Source organism: Ursus arctos, unplaced genomic scaffold (assembly GCF_023065955.2).
Source record: "Ursus arctos isolate Adak ecotype North America unplaced genomic scaffold, UrsArc2.0 scaffold_4, whole genome shotgun sequence".
In the NCBI taxonomy this organism is placed as follows: domain Eukaryota; kingdom Metazoa; phylum Chordata; class Mammalia; order Carnivora; family Ursidae; genus Ursus; species Ursus arctos.
The window spans coordinates 86,781,338-86,804,099 of record NW_026623056.1 but is presented as its reverse complement, the minus strand read 5'-3'; the positions used below and the strand labels follow the sequence as shown (position 1 = coordinate 86,804,099).

Genomic DNA, 22,762 nt, shown 5'->3' with positions numbered 1-22,762 from the left:
GGGGGATGGCAGAGCCCAGAGAAGCCAGGGGAATTCCCTCTCCTCTCTAGCGACGGCAGAGTCCCCAGCAGCAGCTGTTTTCCTGGTGAGGTTCCCCCTTCCACCAGGTGACCCTGGCTCTAGGCTGAGGTCACCCCATCTCCTTGGGGGTAGGGAGTGGCTTTCTGCTATTTCTGTTCTCTGGGTTGCCTCACTGTCCTGTGTTTGGTGTGTTGGCACCTTCATTGTGCCTGTAGCCAATTTTCTTTCTTTCTTTTTTTTTTTTTTAAGATTTTATTTATTTATTTGAGAGAGAGCAAGAGCAAGAGAGATCACAGAGGGAGATGGAGAGGGAGAAGACGACTTGCCACTGAACAGCGAGCTGGATGTGGGGCTCAATCCCAGGACCCTGGGATCATGACTTGAGCTGAAGGCAGACACGCTCAACCAACTGAACCACCCAGTTGCCCTGAATTTTCTATATCAAATCCCCTCTGTTGGCATATCTAGAGTGGTTTTTGTTTACCTGACTGGTAGAGACACCAGAGTCAGGAAAGCAAATGCTGCAGAATGATGGAACGGATGGAAACTGAAAATGGTCTGATCTTTGCGTGATGCAGGTAGAAGTGACAGTTCTAGGGCCAGCAGGCAAGGGGGCCTGGTGGACAGGTAAGGGAGAAGAAAGCTTGCGATGCCCAGTAGGGGAGGGAAGGGAAGGTTGACCTTGTGGTCATGAGATTCAAAAGGCTACCTAAAAGGGGTCATACGTAGTGTTTGCCCAGAAAAACATTCAGGAGCCATCATTCTGTGGAGCATTTTCCTTTCTCTAACTGCTGACAGACACAGTACTGTCTTATACAGAGGGACTGATTTCTTCCTCCTGCTCTGTGGACCTACCACGCACACAGTTACATCTGTTTGTTTATCAATATGCTTTTGCAGAGACTGTAACTGGTCTTCGTGAGAAGAGAGACAGACACAGTGAGGGGTGGGGAAGGGTCCTCCTGCCGTGGGTATTCAGCGTCCCCGTCTAGGCCACAAGTCCTTCCTAAATTCATTTCCTTTTTTATGTACTTCCGTTGCCTAATTAAATAATTTGTACAGATCTAGCAAACTAAGCTTATCAGTATGGGAAACCTGATGTTCTCTTAGATGTTTCAATACTGTTTAAAAACCCAGTTAAGATTTCAAGTTAAAAGTACCCATTTCAGGGGTGCCTCGGTGGCTCGGCCGTGAAGTGTCTGCCTTCAGCTCAGGTCATGATCCCAGGGTCCTGGGATTAGGCCCCGGAGTCAGGCTCCCTGCTCAGCGGGAAAACTGCTTCTCCCTCTCACACTCCCCCTTGCTTGTGTTCCCTCTCTGTCTCTGTCAAATAAATAAAATAAAATCTTAAAAAAAAAAAAGTACCCATTTCAAGTCAGATTTAGAAGGCTGTGCCTAAAATAGCCACATTCTCTAACACATTTCAGGCATACAGACACCACATACACATAGATTCCTTATTAACCCAGAAATTTAAATCTGTGGTTTTGTTTCTTCTAAACCTGTCTGTATTTGACTCAACATTTTATTGGATTAGGAGATGGATTTTTTTTTTTTTTAAGGAAACAGTTACTGTTCCGCTTAATGGAGATCATTGATCATCAGAAAGTTTTGCTGTTTTTTCCCCTGAATCTTTATGAGACACCAAATCCCATCTATTGTGGTCACATCAATGATTCTGTAACCTCGAGGAGTGCAGTCACTTAGCCCCTCTCTGGATTCAAATCAAAGCATTCCTCATTTCTGCCCCAGGGAAGCTCGTACTTCCCACACTGGCTGTCTCAAGAGTCATCTGATTTTAAGATCTTTGGACCTAAGATGCCTTGTACTCTAGTTTTAGGAACATCTCATTCTTCAGGAGCCTTAAAACGAGATCTGACTGAATTCTGGCTCTCTCTGCTTTGACATCGTGGCTTCTGGGGTCTTTGTATCTGTTTGATTCTCCTGTGGCTCAGAAACAGCCTTCTAAAGGAAGAATTTACAGTTTACTAATTTTCATCAGATAAAGGAGTCAGTAATACAAACATAATCAAATAAGAGTCAGCAGTGCCGATTATATTCTATATTCTTTTAGAAAAATTTTTAGTGTGAGTCATCACGATCTCATGGCTCTTCATAAGTTTAATGCATTTCGACTTGATACTCAAATTGTCCTAATCTGGCTAGTGGGGGCCCTTTGGGTTGGCTCCTGTATCCTTCGCACATGACCCTGTTTTCTTTGAAGCTTACCTTCTTCCTGGAATGAGGTGTCCTGGTCTCTCAGGCACGTCCCTAACACTTGCACCAGCCATTTCTCCAAGGATCTCTGGTTCCTTTTAATGGGAAAAATAGCATGCATACCAAGGTCTGAGTGCTAGGGTGCATTTCAGGGTAACGTTGCCCTGAGACCATCTCCATGAACAAAGCTGGAAAAGGTATTTTTCTCTTAAAGACATGAGTTTACTATTTTTAATAATTCGAGGTGTTTCAACTTAAAATTCTTTCGATTCTCTAATTTTATCTTTTTCTCTTTATTTTGATTAATAAATTTGGTTTTTGCTTCATTTAATAATGTGATTGTTCTAAAACAATGCATTAAAGCTCATATTGAATCATAAACTGAATAGATATCAAGATTTTCTGTATATTTTCTTTGGTTCTTAGTATTCCTAGAAGGGTGTTTAGTAATTCATAATCCCCTTCTCTCTCTGTCTTTTTAAAGTAGGCTCTATGCCCAACGTGGGGCTCAAACTTACAGCCCTGAGATCAAGAGTCACAGGTTCCACGGAATGAGCCAGCCAGGCATCCCAGTAATTCATAATCTCGTGTTTGGGTGGCTTTTTACATATTCATCTGATGGAGAGTTTGGTTCCACTATTTTCATTCTGCTTTCAGCTTAAGGGTGCTACTATTCTAATAACTAACAGTTTCAAGTTCTTATAAGGTGGTAGAATTTAGCAGGTGGTCCCCAGCCCCCTCCAGATGGTGAAGTGGGGAGGGAGGCCCATCTCACCATTCCACTTTGAAATCAGCTCAGTCTACCACATTCTTTTTTTTTTTAAGATTTTATTTATTTGACAGAGAGAGACACAGCAAGGGAGGGAACACAAGCAGGGGAAGTGGGAGAGGGAAAAGCAGGCTTCCTGCTGAGCAAGGAGCCCAACGCGGGGGCTCTATCCTAGGACCCTGATCCTAGGACCCTGGTATCGTGACCTGAGCCGAAGGCAGCCACTAACGACTGAGCCACCCAGGCGCTCCAGTCTACCACATTCTATATGTTTCATTTTCTCATTACTGTGTCCACATACTGTCACTTATAAGATACACGTGTGTGTGATCTCTAGCTGAACTGGTTCTGCCTATTATTGAATTACTGATAATATTAGAATCAATACATTTTACAGTTGGTAAATAAATCCCATCTTAAAACTTAGATCTTCTTTTAAAATATATGTAACATTCTCTGACCAATTTATTATGTTACATATTGTTATAGCAAGATTTATAATGCATACATTCAAATGGTTTTCCCAGTTAGCATTATCTGCACCTACTAACTACCAGTCAATATGTTTATTTTTACTGCAGGGAGACAGCTATTATTTTGACATTCCATATAATTAAGAAATGACACATTACAAATAGACTCTTAAGGTTTTATGTGAAAGCATCCTTTAATTCCTGGATCACAATTCACATTTCCCCTTTATTATCTGTATACGTACAGATTTTTTTTTTAATAATCTCTACACCCAGCCTGGGGCTCAAACTCACAACCCCAAAATCAAGAGTCACATACTCTTTTGGCTAAGCCAGCCAGGTGCCCCTATTATTTGTATTTTTTTTTAAAGATTTTATTTATTTATTTGACAGAGAGAGAGACAGCCAGTGAGAGAGGGAACACAAGCAGGGGGAGTGGGAGAGGAAGAAGCAGGCTCCCAGCTGAGGGACACCCCCCCCCCCCCCCCCGGGATCCCAGGACTCGGATCACACCCTGAGCCGAAAGCAGACGCTTAACGACTGAGCCACCCAGGCGCCCCATCTGTTTTTTTTTTTTAAGATTTTATTTATTTGAGAGAGAGAGAGAGAGTGAGCGTGCACACGAGGTGGGGGCAAGGGAGGGGCAGAAGGAGAGGGAGAAGCAGACTCCCCGCTGAGCAGGGACCCTATGTAGGGCTCCATCCCACTACCCTGAGATCCTGACCTGAGCCGGAAGTTAGATGCTTAACCGACTGAGCCACCCAGGTGCCCCTTAATTACAAACTGTGTAGAACTTGGAGATGTTTTGATAAATACGAAACTTCCAAAAGCAATATTAGAGAAATAACCAAAGTTTATAAAAATAAAAATGCAATTAAAACAATACATTCTCAGCTTCCTTATGTAATTAATTATAAGGAATAACTTATGGAAATGTACAAGGCATTTAATACAAAATTTTCCTATTTGGAATGAATGTTTTTAAAAATTGGGATTCCAAAATTGATCTTTGACCAAGGTGAGGTGATGGTTTGTTTGATTCCTACCTTCATGGGGCCTGGCATTTGCTAATCAGCAAGATTTAAAATGACAACTCCCCTCCCCCCCTTTGAGGCCCTGATCACAGCTCAAGCCTCTAATTTATTCTTTTGCTGGTAGCTTGTTACTATCAGTCCAAACTGAATTTTTCTTTTTGGGTTTAAACCAATAATAAAAAGGATTACTGGCTTAAAATAGTTTAATTTACTTAACGGTTAACTGCATATGCGGATAGTCTCCTGACATTTTCTGGCTAATACACACACATACCACAGATATTCAAATGGTCAAAGAAAAGCTCTTCACGTTACAGCTTTTACCAGCAAAAACCTCAGGATTTCAGTTACATTTGTATTTAAATCATTTTTACGGAGAGGATGTTTTTTCAAAAAGATGGTCATTCTTGAGACTCTGGGATCTTTGAATATCATTTGTTTTTAGCACGCCAACACTGATGGGGAGGGAATAAATTCTTTTATATAAAGCAGAGACTATGTAATTCAGTTGCTAATGTGAACTGTTTACAGTGAGAGCTATTTAAAATTCAGAATCTACTAAATGCTTCCAACTAGCCCGGGATCCCTTCAGGAACTATCGTATTCAGCTCTGGCCATTTGGCTGAGTTCAGAGAGCTTTCCAAATGCAGACAGAGGCACTGTCAGCAGGAGAGGCTTCCCTGGGGGAGGAACAGCTTATCTAATGTTGGTGGAGGGGGGCAGGACAACTCCCCTGGGTGAGGGATACTCTTGGTTTACACTCTGCCTTATCCCCAAACCATCATTCCCAGGGCATGCCTCCTCAGGGCAGAGACTTGGAGTCCTCTTTTCCTGTAGGAAGCCAGGCACAGTGACGAGTTACCGAGTTGGTGTTCCCTTGCTGGCAGGTGAGCGCCACAATTCCTTTTTGCAGTGACGTTCTTGTAAACGACAGTCTTGCTTTTATTTATTTTTTTAAAAAAGATTTTATTTATTTATTTGACAGAGAGAGAGACAGCCAGCGAGAGAGGGAACACAAGCAGGGGGAGTGGGAGAGGAAGAAGCAGACTCCCAGTGAAGGAGCCTGATGCGGGGCTCGATCCCAGGACCCTGGGATTGTGACCTGAGGCGAAGGCAGACACTTAACGACGGATCCACCCAGGCGCCCCCAGTCTAGCTTTTAAATTCCTCATCTGTGGCCTATTCCTAGTCTGTTCTCCACAGCAATTTGGAATAGTCTAGTGCGGAGTCCAGAGCAATGCAAATCCAGGGAGTGACAGAGGTGGATTTCAACAGTGCGGCTCACATTTTAACGTGTTTGTGAATCACATGGGGATTTTGTGCAAGTGCAGATGCTGACTGGAGCCTGAGGTTCCGCATTTCTAGTGAGCTCCCAGGTGATGCCAGTGCTGCTGGTCCAGGGACCACACTTTGAGTGGTGAGGGACTCTAAGGGGTGAATCAGGTATGCACACAGTTGAGATCCCCCAATGTCCTATTTTTGCATCCTTCCCCTTTTCCTTTGCCATCTGGGGATGATGAAGCCAAGCTCCATCCTTGAGCTGTTATCCTCATTTTAGGTGGGATCATAAACAGAGGCTGCCATGTGCCTGTTTAATTTCTCTTACTCCTCTGCCGTCCTGGGCTCCTTCCTAGGCCTGAATGGTAACAGTGCTCCTCAGTCCAAGGGTCAAGGAGGGACCTCACAGACTTCTCAATTCATGTTCACCCACCGTGGTCCCCATTCTTTATAACCCAGAGCTGTACACAGAATTGACCCCCACACTTCCCCATTATGTCTTCTAAGACCATAACATCTTGAAGCATCTAAGGGCAAACCTAGAAAGTTCCTATTCTGGCTCGATGGAATTATGTTGTCTGGGAAGGTGGGTTTACAAAGCTCTTAAGGAACTTGGAAAAACGAGAGATGCCTGTGACCTTCAGGTCGAGGAGATGACCTCTTCGTACCTAGCAGGAGTGGAGAGGCTGTGTCCTTAGAACCATAATTCACCAAACTCCAAGAAGGCTACCTGAAGGGTTTGTCCAGTACAACATCAGGGTTTATCACTTTGTAAAGCTTTTTCATTTTCTCATTCCTTACTTCTTAGCCCTATGTTATCCTGGAGGGGCTAAAGCCTTCCTCAGGGGGACTCATTCATTCCTTCCCCCAGTGACACAATGACACAAACTTAGGCCTTGGGACCATGCAGGAACTCCCTTCCCAACTGCCACTGTCCTGCAGAGAAGTGGAAGATAGGCTTCAGCCCTGCTCATCACTTACTGTCTTTCTTCTATTTCTGGTCCGCTGTGATGCTTACCTTGTTTTTGAGGCCTGTTCTTTCTTTTTCGGATTCTCTCTTTCTTTTACAATCTACTGTTGCTGTATGCACTGGGGCAAAAAGTTCCTCTGTCATCTGACCATAAAGCTGAGGTTTTTTCTATACCACTGTTTTTAAAGCAGATGAACAAATGTTCAGGGCACTTTAAACATCTATTGTTGGATTAAGAAAGACCTGGGAGTGGTGTACCTGATTGCTACTGCATTCTGCCTTCTACTTAGAGCAAAGGACAGAGCAGGAAGCAACGCAGGGAATTTCTGCTATGTTTCAGAGTTGCTGGGGACACCATTTTTTTTTGCAAACTGCCTTTATTTTTTTTTAAAGATTTATTTATTAGAGTGTGCACATGAGCTGGTGGGGGAGGGGCAGGGAGAAGACAGAGAGAGAGGGGGGCGATCTCAAGCAGACTCCCTGCTGCAGAACCCTCACAGGGGGCTCAATCCCAGGACCCTGAGATCATGACCTGAACCAAAATCAAGAGTCGACTGAGCTGCCCAGGCGCCCCGCAAACTGCCTTTTAAAACAAATGAGATTCCATGGGAGAGATCTCTGTCACCATCAGGAATAATTATGCTTCTCTTAGGGTACAAGAACGTTGAATCATAATTGATGAGTTTCCCTTTTTCTTCTTAAGATGCTAACAAATCCGTGACCCACATGTACGAGAACACCAGGCAGCCTTTTTAGTCTGCCTTCAACTTGTTTTCAGTCCTTATTTTAAAATATTTAGAGTCCAAAAAAAAAAAAAAATATATACACACACACACACACAGTTGCATTGTATATATAATATATAATTACATTGTGAATTTATGTAATTTATTTTAAAATCATTTTTGCAAGAAGGCCTATTATAATCTAATAAGCCCAGTCTCACCTTATTTTCCCATCTGGACTGGGTAGAGGCTGTATGTTAGTTGAATAACTAACCAGTATGGTACTAGTTAATGTACACATACCTGCAGCGCCCTCCTCAATCTGCCTGCCAGCTCTCGAAGAAAGGGAGCCCAGACTTTAGCTTAAATCAACCAGAAGGGCCTAATCCCCTGGTCTCCAACCTAACAACCTCCTCTAATAACACCTTTCTCCCTCTATCACATCTCCCCCCGGCCACACACACAGTGTGGGGGCGGCAGGGGGGCACCCAAGCTCAGGCCTCCCTCCTCACCGCCCCCACCCCCAGCTCAGCCTCCCTCCATCCTCACTTCCCTGCTCCCAGCTCAGCCTCCCTCCAGCCTCACCCCCCGCCCAGCGAGGCCTCCCTCCTCCCACCATCCTCACCCTCCAACCCCCAGCGCGGCCTCCCTCCTCCCTCACCCCTCCCAGTGCAGCGTTCCTCCATCCTCACCCACCCACGCCCCCAGCGAGACCTCCCTCCATCCTCACCCCCGCCCCAGCGAGGCTTCCCTCCATCCTCACACCCCCAACCAGCGATGCCTCCCTCCATCCTCACCCCCGCCCCCAGCGCTGCTTCCCTCCTCCCTCCATCCTCACCACCCCTCAGCCCACGCGGCCGCCTCCCTCCCGCCCCCGCGGCCTTACCCAGCGCGAGGCCTCACCCCTATGGCGCGGCCTCTTCCGGCCCGCTGGAGGGCGGGCGTGGGGCGGGGCCCGGCGGGAGGGGAGAGCCTGTGGTGCGAGCGTCCGGGGCTCGCGCCCCGCCGCCGGCCGGCTGGTCATGCTCATCACGCTGTGCTACCTATACCTGTGGGCGCGCTGGGGGCGCCGACCGGCCGCACTTGTGCGCGCCACGGTGCAGCGCCTGCGCGCCTCGCGCTGCTCCTTCACCTTCTGCGGCGCGGCCGCACGGCCCCGAGGCGCTCGCGTGTGCCTGAGCCGCGGCGGCCGCGTCTTCTGCGTCGGCGAGAGCCAGGTGGGCGGGCGCGGGGCCGGCGGGGAGCGGGCGGGGCCGGGGGCGCGCGGGGAGGCGGGGCCGGCGGGAGGCGCGGCCTCGGGGCGCAGACTGCCGGAAGCGCCGGCCAGCCCCGCGCTGCGCCCGGGCTGTGCGAGCTGGGGGGGTCCCGGGTTTGGGGTCCCTGGCGGGGGGGGCGGGCTCCGAGGCGCCTCTGCGTGCGCTGTCCTCGGGAGCCCGGACGGGGGGACCAGAGGTCCGGAACTGCGACGTGTCGCGCCTGTCCCCCGCGTGCTGGGTCGAGTGTACGGGGAGGCATGAATGCTGCCGTTCCAAATCTGGCGATTAGCACTGCCCACCTGGAGTGGCTTCTGACCTCCTCTCCTCCACTGTGGGCTGTATTTGGGTTGGACCTGAATTCACAGAAAGACCGCAGATCCTCAACCTCTGTCAGATATCTCCGAGGGGACAAAAACGGCCCTGCCAATCGCCAGTTTTATCAACCAGGGCGCCCCACTGATGGTCTTTGCATCTTTTTTATTTCTGTTCGCACACAGACTTTGTTTTGGACCCAATATTTAGCCCGATAGCTGCAAGTTCAGCAAGCTCTTTCACCTGTCGGTCGTTAAGTCTGTGCAAAACCTCTGTTCCCTTTCTGTAAAAAGGGACAGCAGTTCTATTCAGTCAGCTGTTGGAGGTGGACTTCACAGTGCGGTTCGCCGCAGATTTCCACTGACATCACTGTTTTCATTAACATTTGAAAGTGTTTACTTTTAATCAGTTTGTTTCCCTTTCCTCTTCCCTCCGGAAAGTTGGCTCACTTTTAGCATTAAAGTAAGATTTTCTACGTGTGCGAAACCATAACACCCGCATGGGAATTAAAATCTTATCTCAGGTTTGAATACTTTGTTGTATGCTTCAGTATGGAATTATATCGTGCTACTAGCAAATCAAAAATACCCTTCCTTGTTAGTATACTATAATACAAAATGAGGAACTGTTTTCTCAGTTCTGAGAGAGTACTTAGTACCACTTAGATGCAAGACAGCAAGACACTCATTCCACTTGAGGGCCCAATTAATTAATTAGGGCTTAATTCTCTCAAGGAACCAAGATTGAGAGAGAGAACAAAATAAGGAAAAATTGAGGGGTACATTTTTCTATCGCAGTGGTTTCCAATCTGGATTCATTTACTTAAAAAAACAACCTTTAAGATTTCAATCAGAGGGGCCCCTGGGGGGCTCAGTTGGTGAAGCATCTGCCTTCAGCTCAGGTCATGATCCCAGGGTCCTGCAACTGAGCCCCTCATTGGGCTCCCTGCTCAGTGGGGAGCCTGCTTCTCCCTCTCCTGCGCCCCCTGCTTGTGCTTTCTCTCTGTCAAATCAATAAATAAAATCTTAAAAAAAAAAAGATTTCAATTAGAGTAAACATTTTGGACATTCAAAAATGTTGAGATGTAAGTATTTTTAGTTTTCTTGGAAGACAGTTTTACTTTTTGAACATCTCCATGACTTTACTGATCTGTTAACTATCATAACTATAACCAGGGCTTTTCAGCTCTTTTCCTACCACTCTGGCCTCCTGGGGAGGCACCCCTGCCAAGCTAGCCTTGGGTTTTCAGGGATTCTGTAACCTGATGTGCTCCTGCTTTGAAGTTAACTTTGCCTCACCCTAGAGCTTTGCTCAGATATCATTGTCTCAAGATGTTCCTCATTCTTCACACTAGATGGAACGGGCCTGTGCTCTGCCCACATATACTTTATTTATTTTTTTTAGAAAAGATTTTATTTATTTATTTGACTGAGATAGAGACAGCCAGAGAGAGAGGGAACACAAGCAGGGGGAGTGGGAGAGGAAGAAGCAGGCTCATAGCAGAGGAGCCTGATGTGGGGCTCGATCCCATAACGCCGGGATCATGCCCTGAGCCGAAGGCAGACGCTTAACCGCTGTGCCACCCAGGCGCCCCTGCCCACGTACACTTTAAATCACCTTCATATTTCCAGTTTTTATCTTTTCTCCCTAGGAATTGGGTCTGTTTAGCTTAGCTTAGCAGCTTATGGTCCCTCAGTATTTCAGTGAATGAAGGAGTGGTTAGTTTTTGTTGGGTTTCAGCTCTGACGGTTAAGGCCTGCGATTGGAAAATTTGACTATTTGTGATTACCTGCTGTTAATTTCAGCTGTAAAATATGGTGGGGCTAATGATTTGGTTTGCTAGCTACCTTGTCAGTCTACTGGACTGAAGTAACTTTACAGAAATGAATCTTATGTCTTTGTTGTCTCCTTACTTTGTATGTTTAGAATCAGATGCATAAAATGTGTATGTTTATATAATTGAAGATCCCACAGAAATTGATAACTATAACCAAAGAGTTTATACTCACTGGAAATTTTAAGCTTTTTGTTTAATATACACATGTTCTGTGTTTGAGTAAGGTGAAAAATCTGTTTTTTTTCTTCTTCTGTTTTTTGTTGTTAACTGCTGTATTGATAATTATGTTTATCCATGGAGAGTTTTCTCTCCCACAAATTTTCATTCATTAATTAGTTCAGTAGATATTAATAGTCTACTATGTGCCAGGTTACTAGGCCAGGTGGAAACACCTTTTGATCCTCCCAGATCAAAAGGGCGGATTTGAATTGGTAAACAGGGTGTGGAGCCTGACCTTTTTTTTTTTTTTTGGTGGTGATGAAAGGGCTCACCCCTTGCAGCCTTAGATGTCAGCTTTTCTGCTCTGGATATGCCTAGTTCTTAGTGGGTTAAAGCCTAAAATTCACTTACCGTCCTTTTAGAGAGGTTTCAGGAGGGAGAGCACAGATAAATGGACAAATCCAATCTGATAACAAGTGTTGATGCTATCTATAATGGCTAGAGGAAATGGAAGAAGAGTTCTTCAGGCTTCTATTAGTAATGGGTTTTTTTGGACCAGCATGCACTTCTGAGCCTCTTCACCTTTCAATGTGCGTCTGAGTTGTGATTTGGGAAGCTCCTCGTGCTGGAAGCAGTAAGGAATGGTGGTGGTGGTGGGGTAAGCCCAGCTTCAGAATTAATGGTGGATCACACGTATCTAGAGATGTTAAAGTTGTCATGAATCATAGAAGGGATGTTGCAGGTGTTTAAATAGTCACAGTTCAACCAGAGGCTCAGGGTTCATGTGGTCTGTAGGAGGAGAGCATCCGATAACCTTATTTAGATCCCACGTGGAATTACAGAGGAGGGGAGGTCCCAGATGTTGATGTGAGTGACAGGTATGATTTGAGTGACATTGAATCCCCTTTTTGTGTGTTTCTTTCCCTCTGTCCAGTCCATTGATGACTTGAACAAATGGGCCCTGTTTCTTGTCTCTCCTTTTATACTTGAAGCAGAACACATAGCATTTGTGACAGAAAGCATTTGGGTGCAAGGTGAGAGTTTACAGAGACCGTCATCCTCTTCAGAAACCGTGAGTAACATGTTTTTCACTTGTGTCCCAGAAGGAAGCTATGTCTTAACCAAAAGTAAATTTGTTTTCCCCCCTGTTCTTTCCTGGCCTTTGTGACCCCCTTTCTTTTGTGGACATTTTGAGTTATTAGTATTAAATTTTATTATATATATAATTTATTTATTAAATTTGGGGTTATTATTATTATTGTTATTATTAAAATGATTTTCACCTGTTTTGTTTTTTGTTTTTTTTTTTTACTTTTTTTACTGTGGCTGCTAGAAAAACTGTTCGGGCGGCTTGTGTTTGTGGTCCACGTCACGTTTTCACTGGGCAGCGCTGCTCGAGGGACATCCAGTCCGTCCCTCCGCTTCTTCAAATCGAGTGGTTAACTTACCTCACCACGCACTGCCTAGACATCTGCCCTGGAGTATTCTGAAAACACTTCAAACTTAATAACCTGTCCAAAAGTAGATGCTTATATTTCTCTGCTGGAAAAAAAGAAAGAGAAGCTCAGAGGAACACCCCAACCTGTCCTTCCTCTCACCTCCTGCCTCCTTCCCGCCGGGCAGGTCCAAATCCTACTGATGCCCCTCCCCCGCTGTCTCTGCTCACCTCCTTCATTTCCACTCCTCATTTTGTGCTCAGCTTCCAATCTTTTGGTCTAAACCATGGAAATGTCGTCCTGTCTCGTGTCTGTGGGTTTTCCTCTTGATGGCCAGAGTTCTCTTTCTAGACACAGATCCAGGGAAATGCAGTCTTGCTCAAGTTTCAGGGGAGGCCTTCTCACCAGACACGGTCATGCCCTTAGGCTCGTGGAAGTCTGACCCTAAGCCCCCCTTGTGGGTTTCTTCCCCCCGGGTGTCTGTGAGGAGTCCTTGCCTTGCCGCCTTCACTCAGCCACAATGTGATCCCTGCCTGCCGCTGGATAACCCAGTAGGGGTTTTGCTGATGGTAGCCACGATCACTGGATTTCTGTTTTACAAACACCATCTTTAAGCCATGGTATTGGGATGAGAGAAAAGAAGGAGAGGAGGGAGACTAGAAAAAATTGACTAGGATTCAAGTAGATTGAAATAAGGGCCACGAGATAGATAAAGATGTTTAAAGGAGAGCAAGAAACTGTTTGGGACTCAGAAAGGGTTTATGGTTTGGCAGGTGGCCTGAGAGCTGCCGGTGCCCTGTGATGATCATTTCCTCCTGCAGCCTCCTGATGTTTTATTGAGCCTTATATAGACTTAGGATAATAGTAATAATACCATTTATGCAGCCCCTGCTAGGTATTTCACATACAGTGCTGCACGGCTTACAATTCTGTACGATACCATTCTTGTCGTCTAAGATTAAATGGCATTTCTTTTTCTTTTTTTCTTTTTTGAAGACTTTATGTATTTGAGAGAAAGAGAGTGAGTAAGAGAGAGAGAGCACAATGGGGGGGGGTGGGTAGAGGGAAAAGGAGAAGCAGATTCCCCACTGAGCAAGGAGCCTGATGCGGGACTTGATCCCAGGACCCTGGGATCATGATCTGAGCCGAAGGCAGACGCTTAACCAATTGAGCCACCCAGGCGCCCTGTAAATGGCATTTCTAAAGCCACTAGCTGGTAAGTGGCAGATAAAGTTTTAAGCAGTGTCCATACCCTTTTTAGTAGCCAGAAGAATACATTAGTTGTTTTAAAGAGATCTAGACGTTGCCATTTCCTAGTCATAACAGCAAAGGTTATATTAACCTGAGGCCAATCCAGCAATGCTCGTAGCTCTTCTCCTGTGTTCGGTGGAAAGATGCCAATTGGCGATGCGAAGTTTTTTGGTGAATTCAAGCGTAATTTTTATATGCAGGAAAGACTATCCAGAAACTTCCTTTTTGTTTAAAACAATTATTTTCAGTGTATTAAAATTACAAATTAAATGATCACTTAGGTTAGATTGTGAAATGGCCAATACTTGGCTTTTTTTCTTTTTTTTTTTTTTTTTTTAACCTATGAAGAGTCCATTCGTGGTAACGTAATTGTTCTGATTTGGGCTTTTAAGTCCTAATTTACCATTCTTAGAAGTTCAGCAAAAGTTTGCCATCACTTTCAATGGAATTTCTGAATAATATTTGTCCTATTTACAAGCTCAAATATCTTAAAATACTGTGTTTTATTTTTGGACTCTAGCTGCACAGACTTGAATTAATCCTAATCCTTGATCAAAATGTACTCTCCTCATTGGTTCATGCATGGCCCTCATTCGCTGATGAATTTGAAGTTATATAATAAATACGCAGGAATTCACCGCTGCGTGTGGAAATGGAACATGTACCTATGTGATCCCCCAGAGTCTGTCGACCTATCCTGCCTCCCCTGCCCCTTCCTTCTCCCTTCCCAGACCAATTTCTTTGTAGGTATGTAAGTCATCTGGGTGAACAAACATCATCTTTCTGAACACTTACATAATTCCTATAAATTATTAAACTTAGAGTAAGCTTGTTGTTTTCTTAGATATGCTGATATTGCTTGTATATTTAGTAAGATTTCAACTTAAAACCAAGGCCAAAATTACTAAAATATTGCCATTACATAAAATATGCGCAGATTCCTTCTTAACACAAAATATGACTGCTGTGCTCTTGATTTCCTAAATCGTTGGCCCTTAATTGTACATCTTTATGGGGTTCAAAGACCTGGAGCATCTGAAGGAACATAGTTACTGTGTTATGGAGGGTACAGGCTAAGCTACTGTAACAGAGACCAAGAACTGCAGCAGAGCAAAAAGCTGGAAGTTTCTTTCTTCCTCAGGGAGGTGGTTCTGCTTCGTGAGGCCATCCAGGGACCCAGTTCCCTTCTATCGTGTTCCTCTGTCATCGTCATCTCTCCTCTGCCAGCCTGGTTCACTCTCTTGGTAGAGGCTGGTTCCTACTACACGCCCACCCCCCCACTGCCGCGGTTGTCAACCACATGCACATTCTAGCCTCCAAGTTGGGGGAAGAGAGGAGGAGGGGGCCAGCTAGCTTCCTCTTTAAAAACTCTGATCCAGGGGCACCTGGGTGGCACAGCGGTTAAGCGTCTGCCTTCGGCTCAGGGCGTGATCCCGGCGTTATGGGATCGAGCCCCACATCAGGCTCTTCCGCTATGAGCCTGCTTCTTCCTGTCCCACTCCCCTGCTGTGTTCCCTCTCTCGCTGGCTGTCTCTATCTCTGTTGAATAAATAAAATAAAATCTTTAAAAAAAAAAAAACAAAACTCTGATCCAGAACTTTCAGAGGCCACTTTAGCTCCTGTCCGTTAGCTGCAGGGCAGTCTGAGAACTGCAGTCCTAGCTGGACAGCCATGGATTGAAGGGAAGAAAGAAAGACTAGGGGCGCCTGGGTGGCACAGCGGTTAAGCGTCTGCCTTCAGCTCAGGGCGTGATCCCGGCGTTGCGGGATCGAGCCCCACATCAGGCTCCTCCACTGTGAGCCTGCTTCTTCCTCTCCCACTCCCCCTGCTTGTGTTCCCTCTCTCGCTGGCTGTCTCTATCTCTGTCAAATAAATAAATAAAATCTTAAAAAAAAAAAAAAGAAAGAAAGACTAGATATTGGCAGACAAATTAGCATTTCTCACAGTTATCATTTCATTTAACATATGTTCTAATGAAGATTTAATTAAGATCTTGCTTAATGGCAACAACTTCTTTTTTTTTTTTTTTTTAAAGATTTTATTTATTTATTTGACAGAGATAGACAGCCAGCGAGAGAGGGAACACAGCAGGGGGAGTGGGAGAGGAAGAAGCAGGCTCATAGCAGAGGAGCCTGATGTGGGGCTCGATCCCATAACACCAGGATCACGCCCTGAGTCGAAGGCAAACGCTTAACCGCTGTGCCACCCAGGCGCCCCAAACTTTTTTTTTTTTTTTTGAGAGTTTATTTATTTATTTGACAGAGAGAGACAGCGAGAGAGGGAACACAAGCAGGGGGAGTGGGAGAGGGAGAAACGGGCTTCCTGCTGAGCAGGGAGCCTGATGCGGGGGCTCGATCCCAGAACCCTGGGATCATGACCTGAACTGAAGTCAGACGCCCAAAGACTGAGCCACCCAGGTGCCCCACAACAACTTATTTCTTAATTTTCTGAGGTAGAGAGATGCCTACCCACCAAGGAAGACAGCTACTATCCAGATAATTCATTTTATTTATGATCAGAGGGTTTGGTGGGTCTTGCAACTGGGAGCCAGAGACACTCAGAGCTATTTTTTTGACCACTCTGGCTATTACACTGTACTTCATTTTATAAGTTGGGCCTTAAAACTTAAAAAGAAATTGATCTCGGGCATCTGGCTGGCTCCGTCTGTAGAGCATGCAACTCTCGATCTCAAGGTTGTGAGTTCAAGCCCTGCATTGGGCATGGAGCCTATTTTAAAAAAAGGAATTGATCTCATGGCTCACTGTCTTCTCATTAACTCTGCAGTTCTCATTTGGGTTGATTGCTTAATGGAATTTTGCATTTTGGGGGGGTTCTATGAATCTCTGTATTTTGCACTTAACTCTCAAGTCATTTGAGTTTAACAGGACCCTAAGATATTAAATTGAAAAAATATGTATAAGAAAGACTTTTGAACTTGATATCACATTCTTTCATATTTCTAGGATTATGGAACTCTTACAGATATTTAAAATATCTTTTTGAATTTTGGATATCTCAAATGGCTTTCTTTTTTAAAAAAATTAAAAAATATTTTATTGACTTATTTGAGAGAGAGAGAGAGAAAGCACGAGAGGGGGGAGGGGCAGGGGGAGAGGGAGAAGCAGCCTCCCTGCTGAGTGCGGAGCCTGACCTGGGGCTCAATCCCAGGGCTCTGGGTTCATGACTTGAGCCAAAACCAAGAGTTGGACGCTTAACCAACTGAGACACCCAGGTGCCCCAGGAATTCAGGTTTTTAAAAAATGTAGTGTTCATATATTCATATTTTCACTAAGTCATTCATTCACATATTTATTGTACATCTACTGTTATTTTGCTTTTATTTTGCTAAGGTACGGTAACAAATACCAGTGGAGCATGGTAGATTCAGCTCAATTTGCAATATCTTCTGTAATGACATAAGCAGTCTTGTTCAGTAGGAATTGATGACCCAAAAGTCACACATAATTCTTTTGTTGCCAAAAATTCACTTATGTTCCTTGTACTCGCTATCAAGGCATTCATTCATTCATCCAGAGTTTATCAAGTGCCTATTATATGCCAGGTTTATGCCAGGCCTGGAGTTATGTGTCCTATGGAGATGCAAGGTGCATTCAGAGACGATAGTCCCCGCCAGCTTGAGGAGTGCACAGTGTGGGAGGGAAGACAGCCAAGTAAATGAACAGTTAAAGTTCACCATGGTAAGTGCAGTAGGAGGGCATGGATTGGGGGTGGAGGGTGGTGGGCACACTATCTAGATAGGGGTGAGGTCAGGAAGGACTTTCCGGGAGAGGTAATATCTGAGTTTTAAAGGAAAAACAGGGATTTGGTGTAGAGGAGGGAAGGGCTCCCGAGGCAGAACAGCAGGTGCAGAAGGACAGAGAGGTTCGCACCTGGGGACTGGTTCAGTCTAATTGCAGTCTAGGGTAACGTGAGCTGGGGGAGTGGCCCAAGATAAGGCCAGAGGAGAATGATGGGCTGGACTGTTGTGTGGGAAATTATCTAGATGCAGCAGTAGCTTCTAAGAACAGGGGTACCCGGCTGGCTACGTCAGGAGAGCGTACAACTCTTTATCTTGGGGTTGTGGGTTTGAGCCCCACATTGGGTGTAGGGTTACTTAAAAATAAAATCTTAAAAAAAAAAAAATAACATGACCAGGCAGGCTCTCCCAGCAGTCACAGAGTAGAGAAGCTTGCAGACCAAGTGAAGATACGTGAATGACACAGTTCATTAAATAGTTTCGAAACATGCAGCAAGAAGCCCGTGGAGAGATCTGGGGCTAGTTTAGGATTAGGTGCCTGCAGGGGGGAAGGACTGCCTCCCCGAATCCTGGGCTCTGCAGTGTGTACACATCCTGCTCTTTGCTGCATCAGCCTTCCCTGCCAAGAGTGTGGTTACAGGGGCCAGAGAAAAGGTTAAGGCAGGGGGCTCAGCAGATGGAGGCTGTATATGGCTAGCACACACTCATTCTGTCGGGGAGACTCAGGACTTGTATGCCTGGAAGAGCTGTGTGCCAGCTCTGCTTTTCATCTGTTTCTAGGCAGACTATACGTGGGGCCCTCCCAGGCGGCTGATTCAGGGGTGACGTAACTGTTAATCCGGAGATGGCATGATTTGTGTCTTAATAATATTTAAGATTTACTTGGTCTGTCCGTGACTCTCTGACTAGGGGTAGTACTCTCTTTTGTTCTTTTTATCTGTGTTCATTACATATATGTTCCATTGATGTCAGCGATCTTTAGCACGTCTCGTAAGTTACTAACTTGATGTATGAGTTCCGTCCACGCTGTTTGTTTGTCTTGTTCTCTACGTTGCAGAGCTGAATATTCTTCAGTAGCACAACATATGCGCAGATACAAAAGGTTTATATGCACTCATGAAGAATTTGGGCTTTATCCTAGGAATGGTAGCTTTTGGTTAATGGGGGATCATTCGTGGAGATTGGGAATACGGCAGGAAGGGCTGGTGGAGGGGCTGCTGTAAGGAATGCAATTTTGTGCAGTGTTTTGGTCAGCTTTGCTGAAATAACAGATGACCCTAGCATCTCATGGGCATGTAACAGCAAATCTTGGTTTCTTGCTCCCCTTATGTGTAGGCTCAGCTCGTTCGCTGCTGCTGTTTCAAGCTATGACTCTGCTCTGGGCTCTGCTCCGTGCGTCTTTCTCCTGCAGGGACCCCGGCTGAAGGAGCATGTCCATCTCAGGACATGCCATTCACGCACAGAGGGGAGGAACAGGGGCTGGCAGAAACTCAGCATAGTAGATTGTTTGTCCTGTACGATGTGGTGCAAGTGACATTCTGGGACTTCCAAGGCTAGATCGTAAGACACTTGGCAGCTTCTGCCTGGGCTCTTGGAACTCAGCTCCCTTGCTGCCAAGCGAGGATGCTCCAGCTGGTGGGCAGCTCTAACTTGCCAGCTGTGTGAGGGAGCCATCCTGGAAGTAGATCATCTGGCCCAGTCGAGGCACCCTGGCTTCATGCAGCAGAGTTGAACTGTCCCTGCCAAGTCCTGCCCACATTTGAGACTGAGCAAAATAAATCAGTAGCTTAAGCCACTAAATTTTGGGGTGGTTTGTTACATTGCACTGGGTAATGAGAACACTTGGAATGTCTTTTTTTTTTTTAAGATTTATTTATTTATTTACCTAGAGAATGAGCAAGAGCGAGAGCGAGCGAGAGAGACAGAGAGAGTGTGTGCACTAGCTGGGGGAGGGGCAGAGGGAGAGGGAGAAGTAGACTCCCCACCGAAGAGGGAGCGACATGGGGCTCGATGCCAGGACGCTGGGATCATGACCTGAACCGAAGGCAGACGCCCAACCAACTGAACACCCAGGCGCTCCACACTTGGGATGTCTTTTAAAACTTCCGCTCTTCCTCAGTTTACCAGCATCGGTGGGGTGGGCATGGGAAGTGGTCAGTGAGCAGATGGGGAGGCTAAGGCAGTACACCTTGGACAGGGGGCCTCGCGGGCTTATGGGACATCTCCAGGACCCGAGTAAGGTAGAAAGGCTGTGACAACAAGGGTACTTCTCTCGTTTTCTGACTCACCGAGGCACTCAGAAAATTAAGGTCCCTGGAACCCCCTTTTCCTGGGGTGTCTAGTCAGTCCCGGTTTTGCAGCATGACGTGGTTTCACCCGCCAGCTTATCATGTCAGCTCTTGCTCGCTAGGCAGTTGTGACGTCCCTTGTACTGTCACTTGATTTTCCAACACCCTTCTCCTGAAAGCGCCGTAGGGCACATCATCTCTTCAAATACTAGAGCGCGAGGATGAAGTTTGTAGCCGTCCTTTGTCCTCCGTGCTTCCAAAGCTGTAGGCCACAGGGGTCACGTCCTGCCTTTACTCTCCGAGCTTCACATGCCTCCCATCTCTGCGTGTCTCACACCTTCATCCGGTTTGTCACTGGAAATTTTAAAAGCCTAGTGTGTGATGAAGCTGGTGTGGGAGAATGTTGGTGTTGCAGTAGCAACATCTGGTGTCTGACTGCAGAACAGATGTTTTAGTTTAAACTGAACTCGTTTTAGTTGGGGTTCTTCAGAGGAGCCAAGCCAGCAGGGGGTGTGTGTGCGTGCATATATGTACATGTGTGTACACACACACACACACACACATATGTAAGGGAAGGAGGGAGGCAGGTGGCAGGGAGAGAGAGACAGAAACATTTATTTTAAGGAATTGGCTCACCTGATTGTGGGGTCTGCAGGTCCAGAATTTGCAGGGCCGGCCAAGAGGTGGGACACCCAGGGAAGAGTAGGTGTGGCTGCTTGAGTCAGGTCATCGGGGGGCTGAATTCCTTCTTCCTTGGGGGAACTCAGTCTTCTTCTCAGAAGGTCTTCAACTGGTTGGATGAAGCCTCCTCACATTATGGCAAATAATCTGCTGTACTCAAAGTCCACTGATTTGTTTACTTGTTTATAAAAGATTTATTTATTTATTTGAGAGAGCTCGCTCGCACATGAGCAGGGGGAGGGGCAGAAGGGGGGAGAGAGAATCCTCAAGCAGAGTCCCCACTGAGTACGGAGTCCAATGCGGGGCTTGATCCCAGGACCCTGAGATCACTACCTGAGCCAAAATCAAGAGTGGGACACGCAACCCACTGAGCCACCCAGGAGACACCCAAGTCCACTGATTTAAATGTTACTCACATCTAGGGGCGCCTGGGTGGCTCAGTCGGTTGGGCCTCCAACTCTTGAGTTTTGCTCAGGTCATGATCTCGGGGTAGTGAGATGGAGCCCTGGGTCGGGCTCCCTCTGGCTGTGGAGCCTGCTTGAGATTCTCTCTTTCCTTCTCCGTCTACCCCTTCCCCCTCCCTCTCTTAAAAAAAAATGTTAATCACATCTAAAAAAATCCTTCAGGGTCACATCTGGACTGAAAGTTGGCCACAGATCTGGGTATCGTGGCCGAGCTGAGTTGACAGATCAAATGAACCATCCCCTGGTTGACCATCAACTGGCTGTTGAGATGTCTGTCCCCACATTTGCTGCAGAACTTCACCCCCCACATGCTGCTGGCAGCCTTGGGAAGGACAGTTCGCTGAAGAGCCACCCCTGAGAATGTAATCTAGTGCCCCTTGGCCCTGGGCCTTCCTCGTGGGCGTGTGTTGAGTACAGCAGGTAACATGGAAGGGATTTCTGCCAGGAAATCCCTTTGTTGAGGGCTGACCGGGGCTTCCTCTGCTTTGATCTTCAGGAGTAAGCCTTTGGTTTGACAGTCCCCTTTCTTTCTGGATCCCTTTGTTTCCACCTTGAAGTGCAAACTGGCAGCGCCCTGCTTGCTTTTAGACAAACACTGCGGGATGCATGGGTGACAGCCTGGCTTCGCTTTGATGGAGGACACGGTGCAGCTTGGGGAGTTTGCACGGTCTGGGGCTCATGGACCACGTTTCTGCAAAGAGGAAATGCACTTAGGCGAGGAAGCAGCTGGCTGAGTTGAGAAACCTGATCAGGGACGTGTGTGTATGGTTTTCCGGCCGCTTCCTGTCCTTCCCCGGGCTTCATTCATCTCCCGAGTCTGTCCTCCTTCAGGGGTGTCCGAGAATTTAAGTATTGGCTCCTTTTACACTAAATGCTTACTTTGACGCCTCGCTCCACACCCGGGCCCGCTCCAGCACGGTGCTCAGTCAGCGTTTGGACAACCGCACTCTGGGCCGGGTCTCCCCTGGCCGAGTACCTCTCCTCAGGCGGGGATTGCCAGCGACGCCCTAGAACAAAGACGCCGTTAGCTTCTCGCGGGCGGTTGTGCTGTTCCTTTTCACGTTTCCCGTTCTCCCTCATCTGCAAAGTCAGCTCTCGCCGAGGCCAGAGTTTATCTTCTCATCTTCCTGGGCTGACATCCTTCCTCCGTTCTCAGAGCTGGCAATCAGCTAAATATTTGCTCGAGTTGTCAGCTTCTGCTCTCATCCCGGATCAAAGGTGTCGGATTTGAAACGCGGAGTCCCGCTGAGACGCTGGTCAGGGGAATGCTGCTCACTCTGGCTGCAGGTCTGGTGGGAGGTGGAGAAGTCGGTGACCAGGTGGAGGGAAGGCTACCCATAGAGCTAAAAGAAAATGCCGAGGGTTCTCTTTCTCCAAGTATTCTAGACCTGTTAGTGGGTTTCAAGCTTTTGACTATAAAGATTTGCATTTATTGAGTGTTTCCCACCTTTTTAAATGGCTTCTTGAACGAGGAACATTAGATTCAATTTGAATTCTGCTTCAGGAGAGAAATGAAATAGTAAGGAATGAGATTTTGTGGGATAGGGTTCACCCTTGGAGGGCCACAAGCCCTTGGGATACCTCGAACTTTTTTCACCCACCCCCTTGAGCCTCAGACCAGTTTTTGCCCACTCGGGGTATATGGTCCCCTCTGAGAATACCTGCTTTAGGACTCCATGTTTAGAATAGTAAGAGGGCCCCTCTATGGACCAGGCACTTTGCACATTACTCCTATTTATCTCTCCCAGTAACCTTGTGAGGTGGGTAATCTTACCATTTCCATCTTACAGACAGGAAACCCAAGCACAGAGAATTTGAGTGACTTGCTTGGGTC

At 46.4% G+C, this 22,762-nt stretch overlaps 1 protein-coding gene across 6 annotated transcripts in view; it reads left to right on the top strand.

Annotated features, from left to right (window-relative positions):
• The window catches only part of HLCS (holocarboxylase synthetase), a 208,327-nt gene that overhangs the window by 6,001 nt on the left and 179,564 nt on the right, over positions 1-22,762 (top strand). For 2 of the 6 annotated variants that reach the window (XM_044390597.3, XM_044390567.3), the window contains exon 2: positions 11,986-12,123. The exons of 1 other annotated variant lie outside the window; for it this stretch is intronic. Coding sequence is in view for 3 of the 5 variants with exons in the window: in XM_026505878.4 (XP_026361663.1) it covers positions 8,510-8,704; positions 11,986-12,123 (333 nt within the window). In the remaining 2 variants the exon portion in view is untranslated. Of the gene's footprint in view, positions 1-8,436; positions 8,705-11,985; positions 12,124-17,300; positions 17,437-22,762 lie in introns of those variants that run through there. 3 more of the 6 variants (XM_044390512.3, XM_026505878.4, XM_048214907.2) reach the window with 3 other exon arrangements.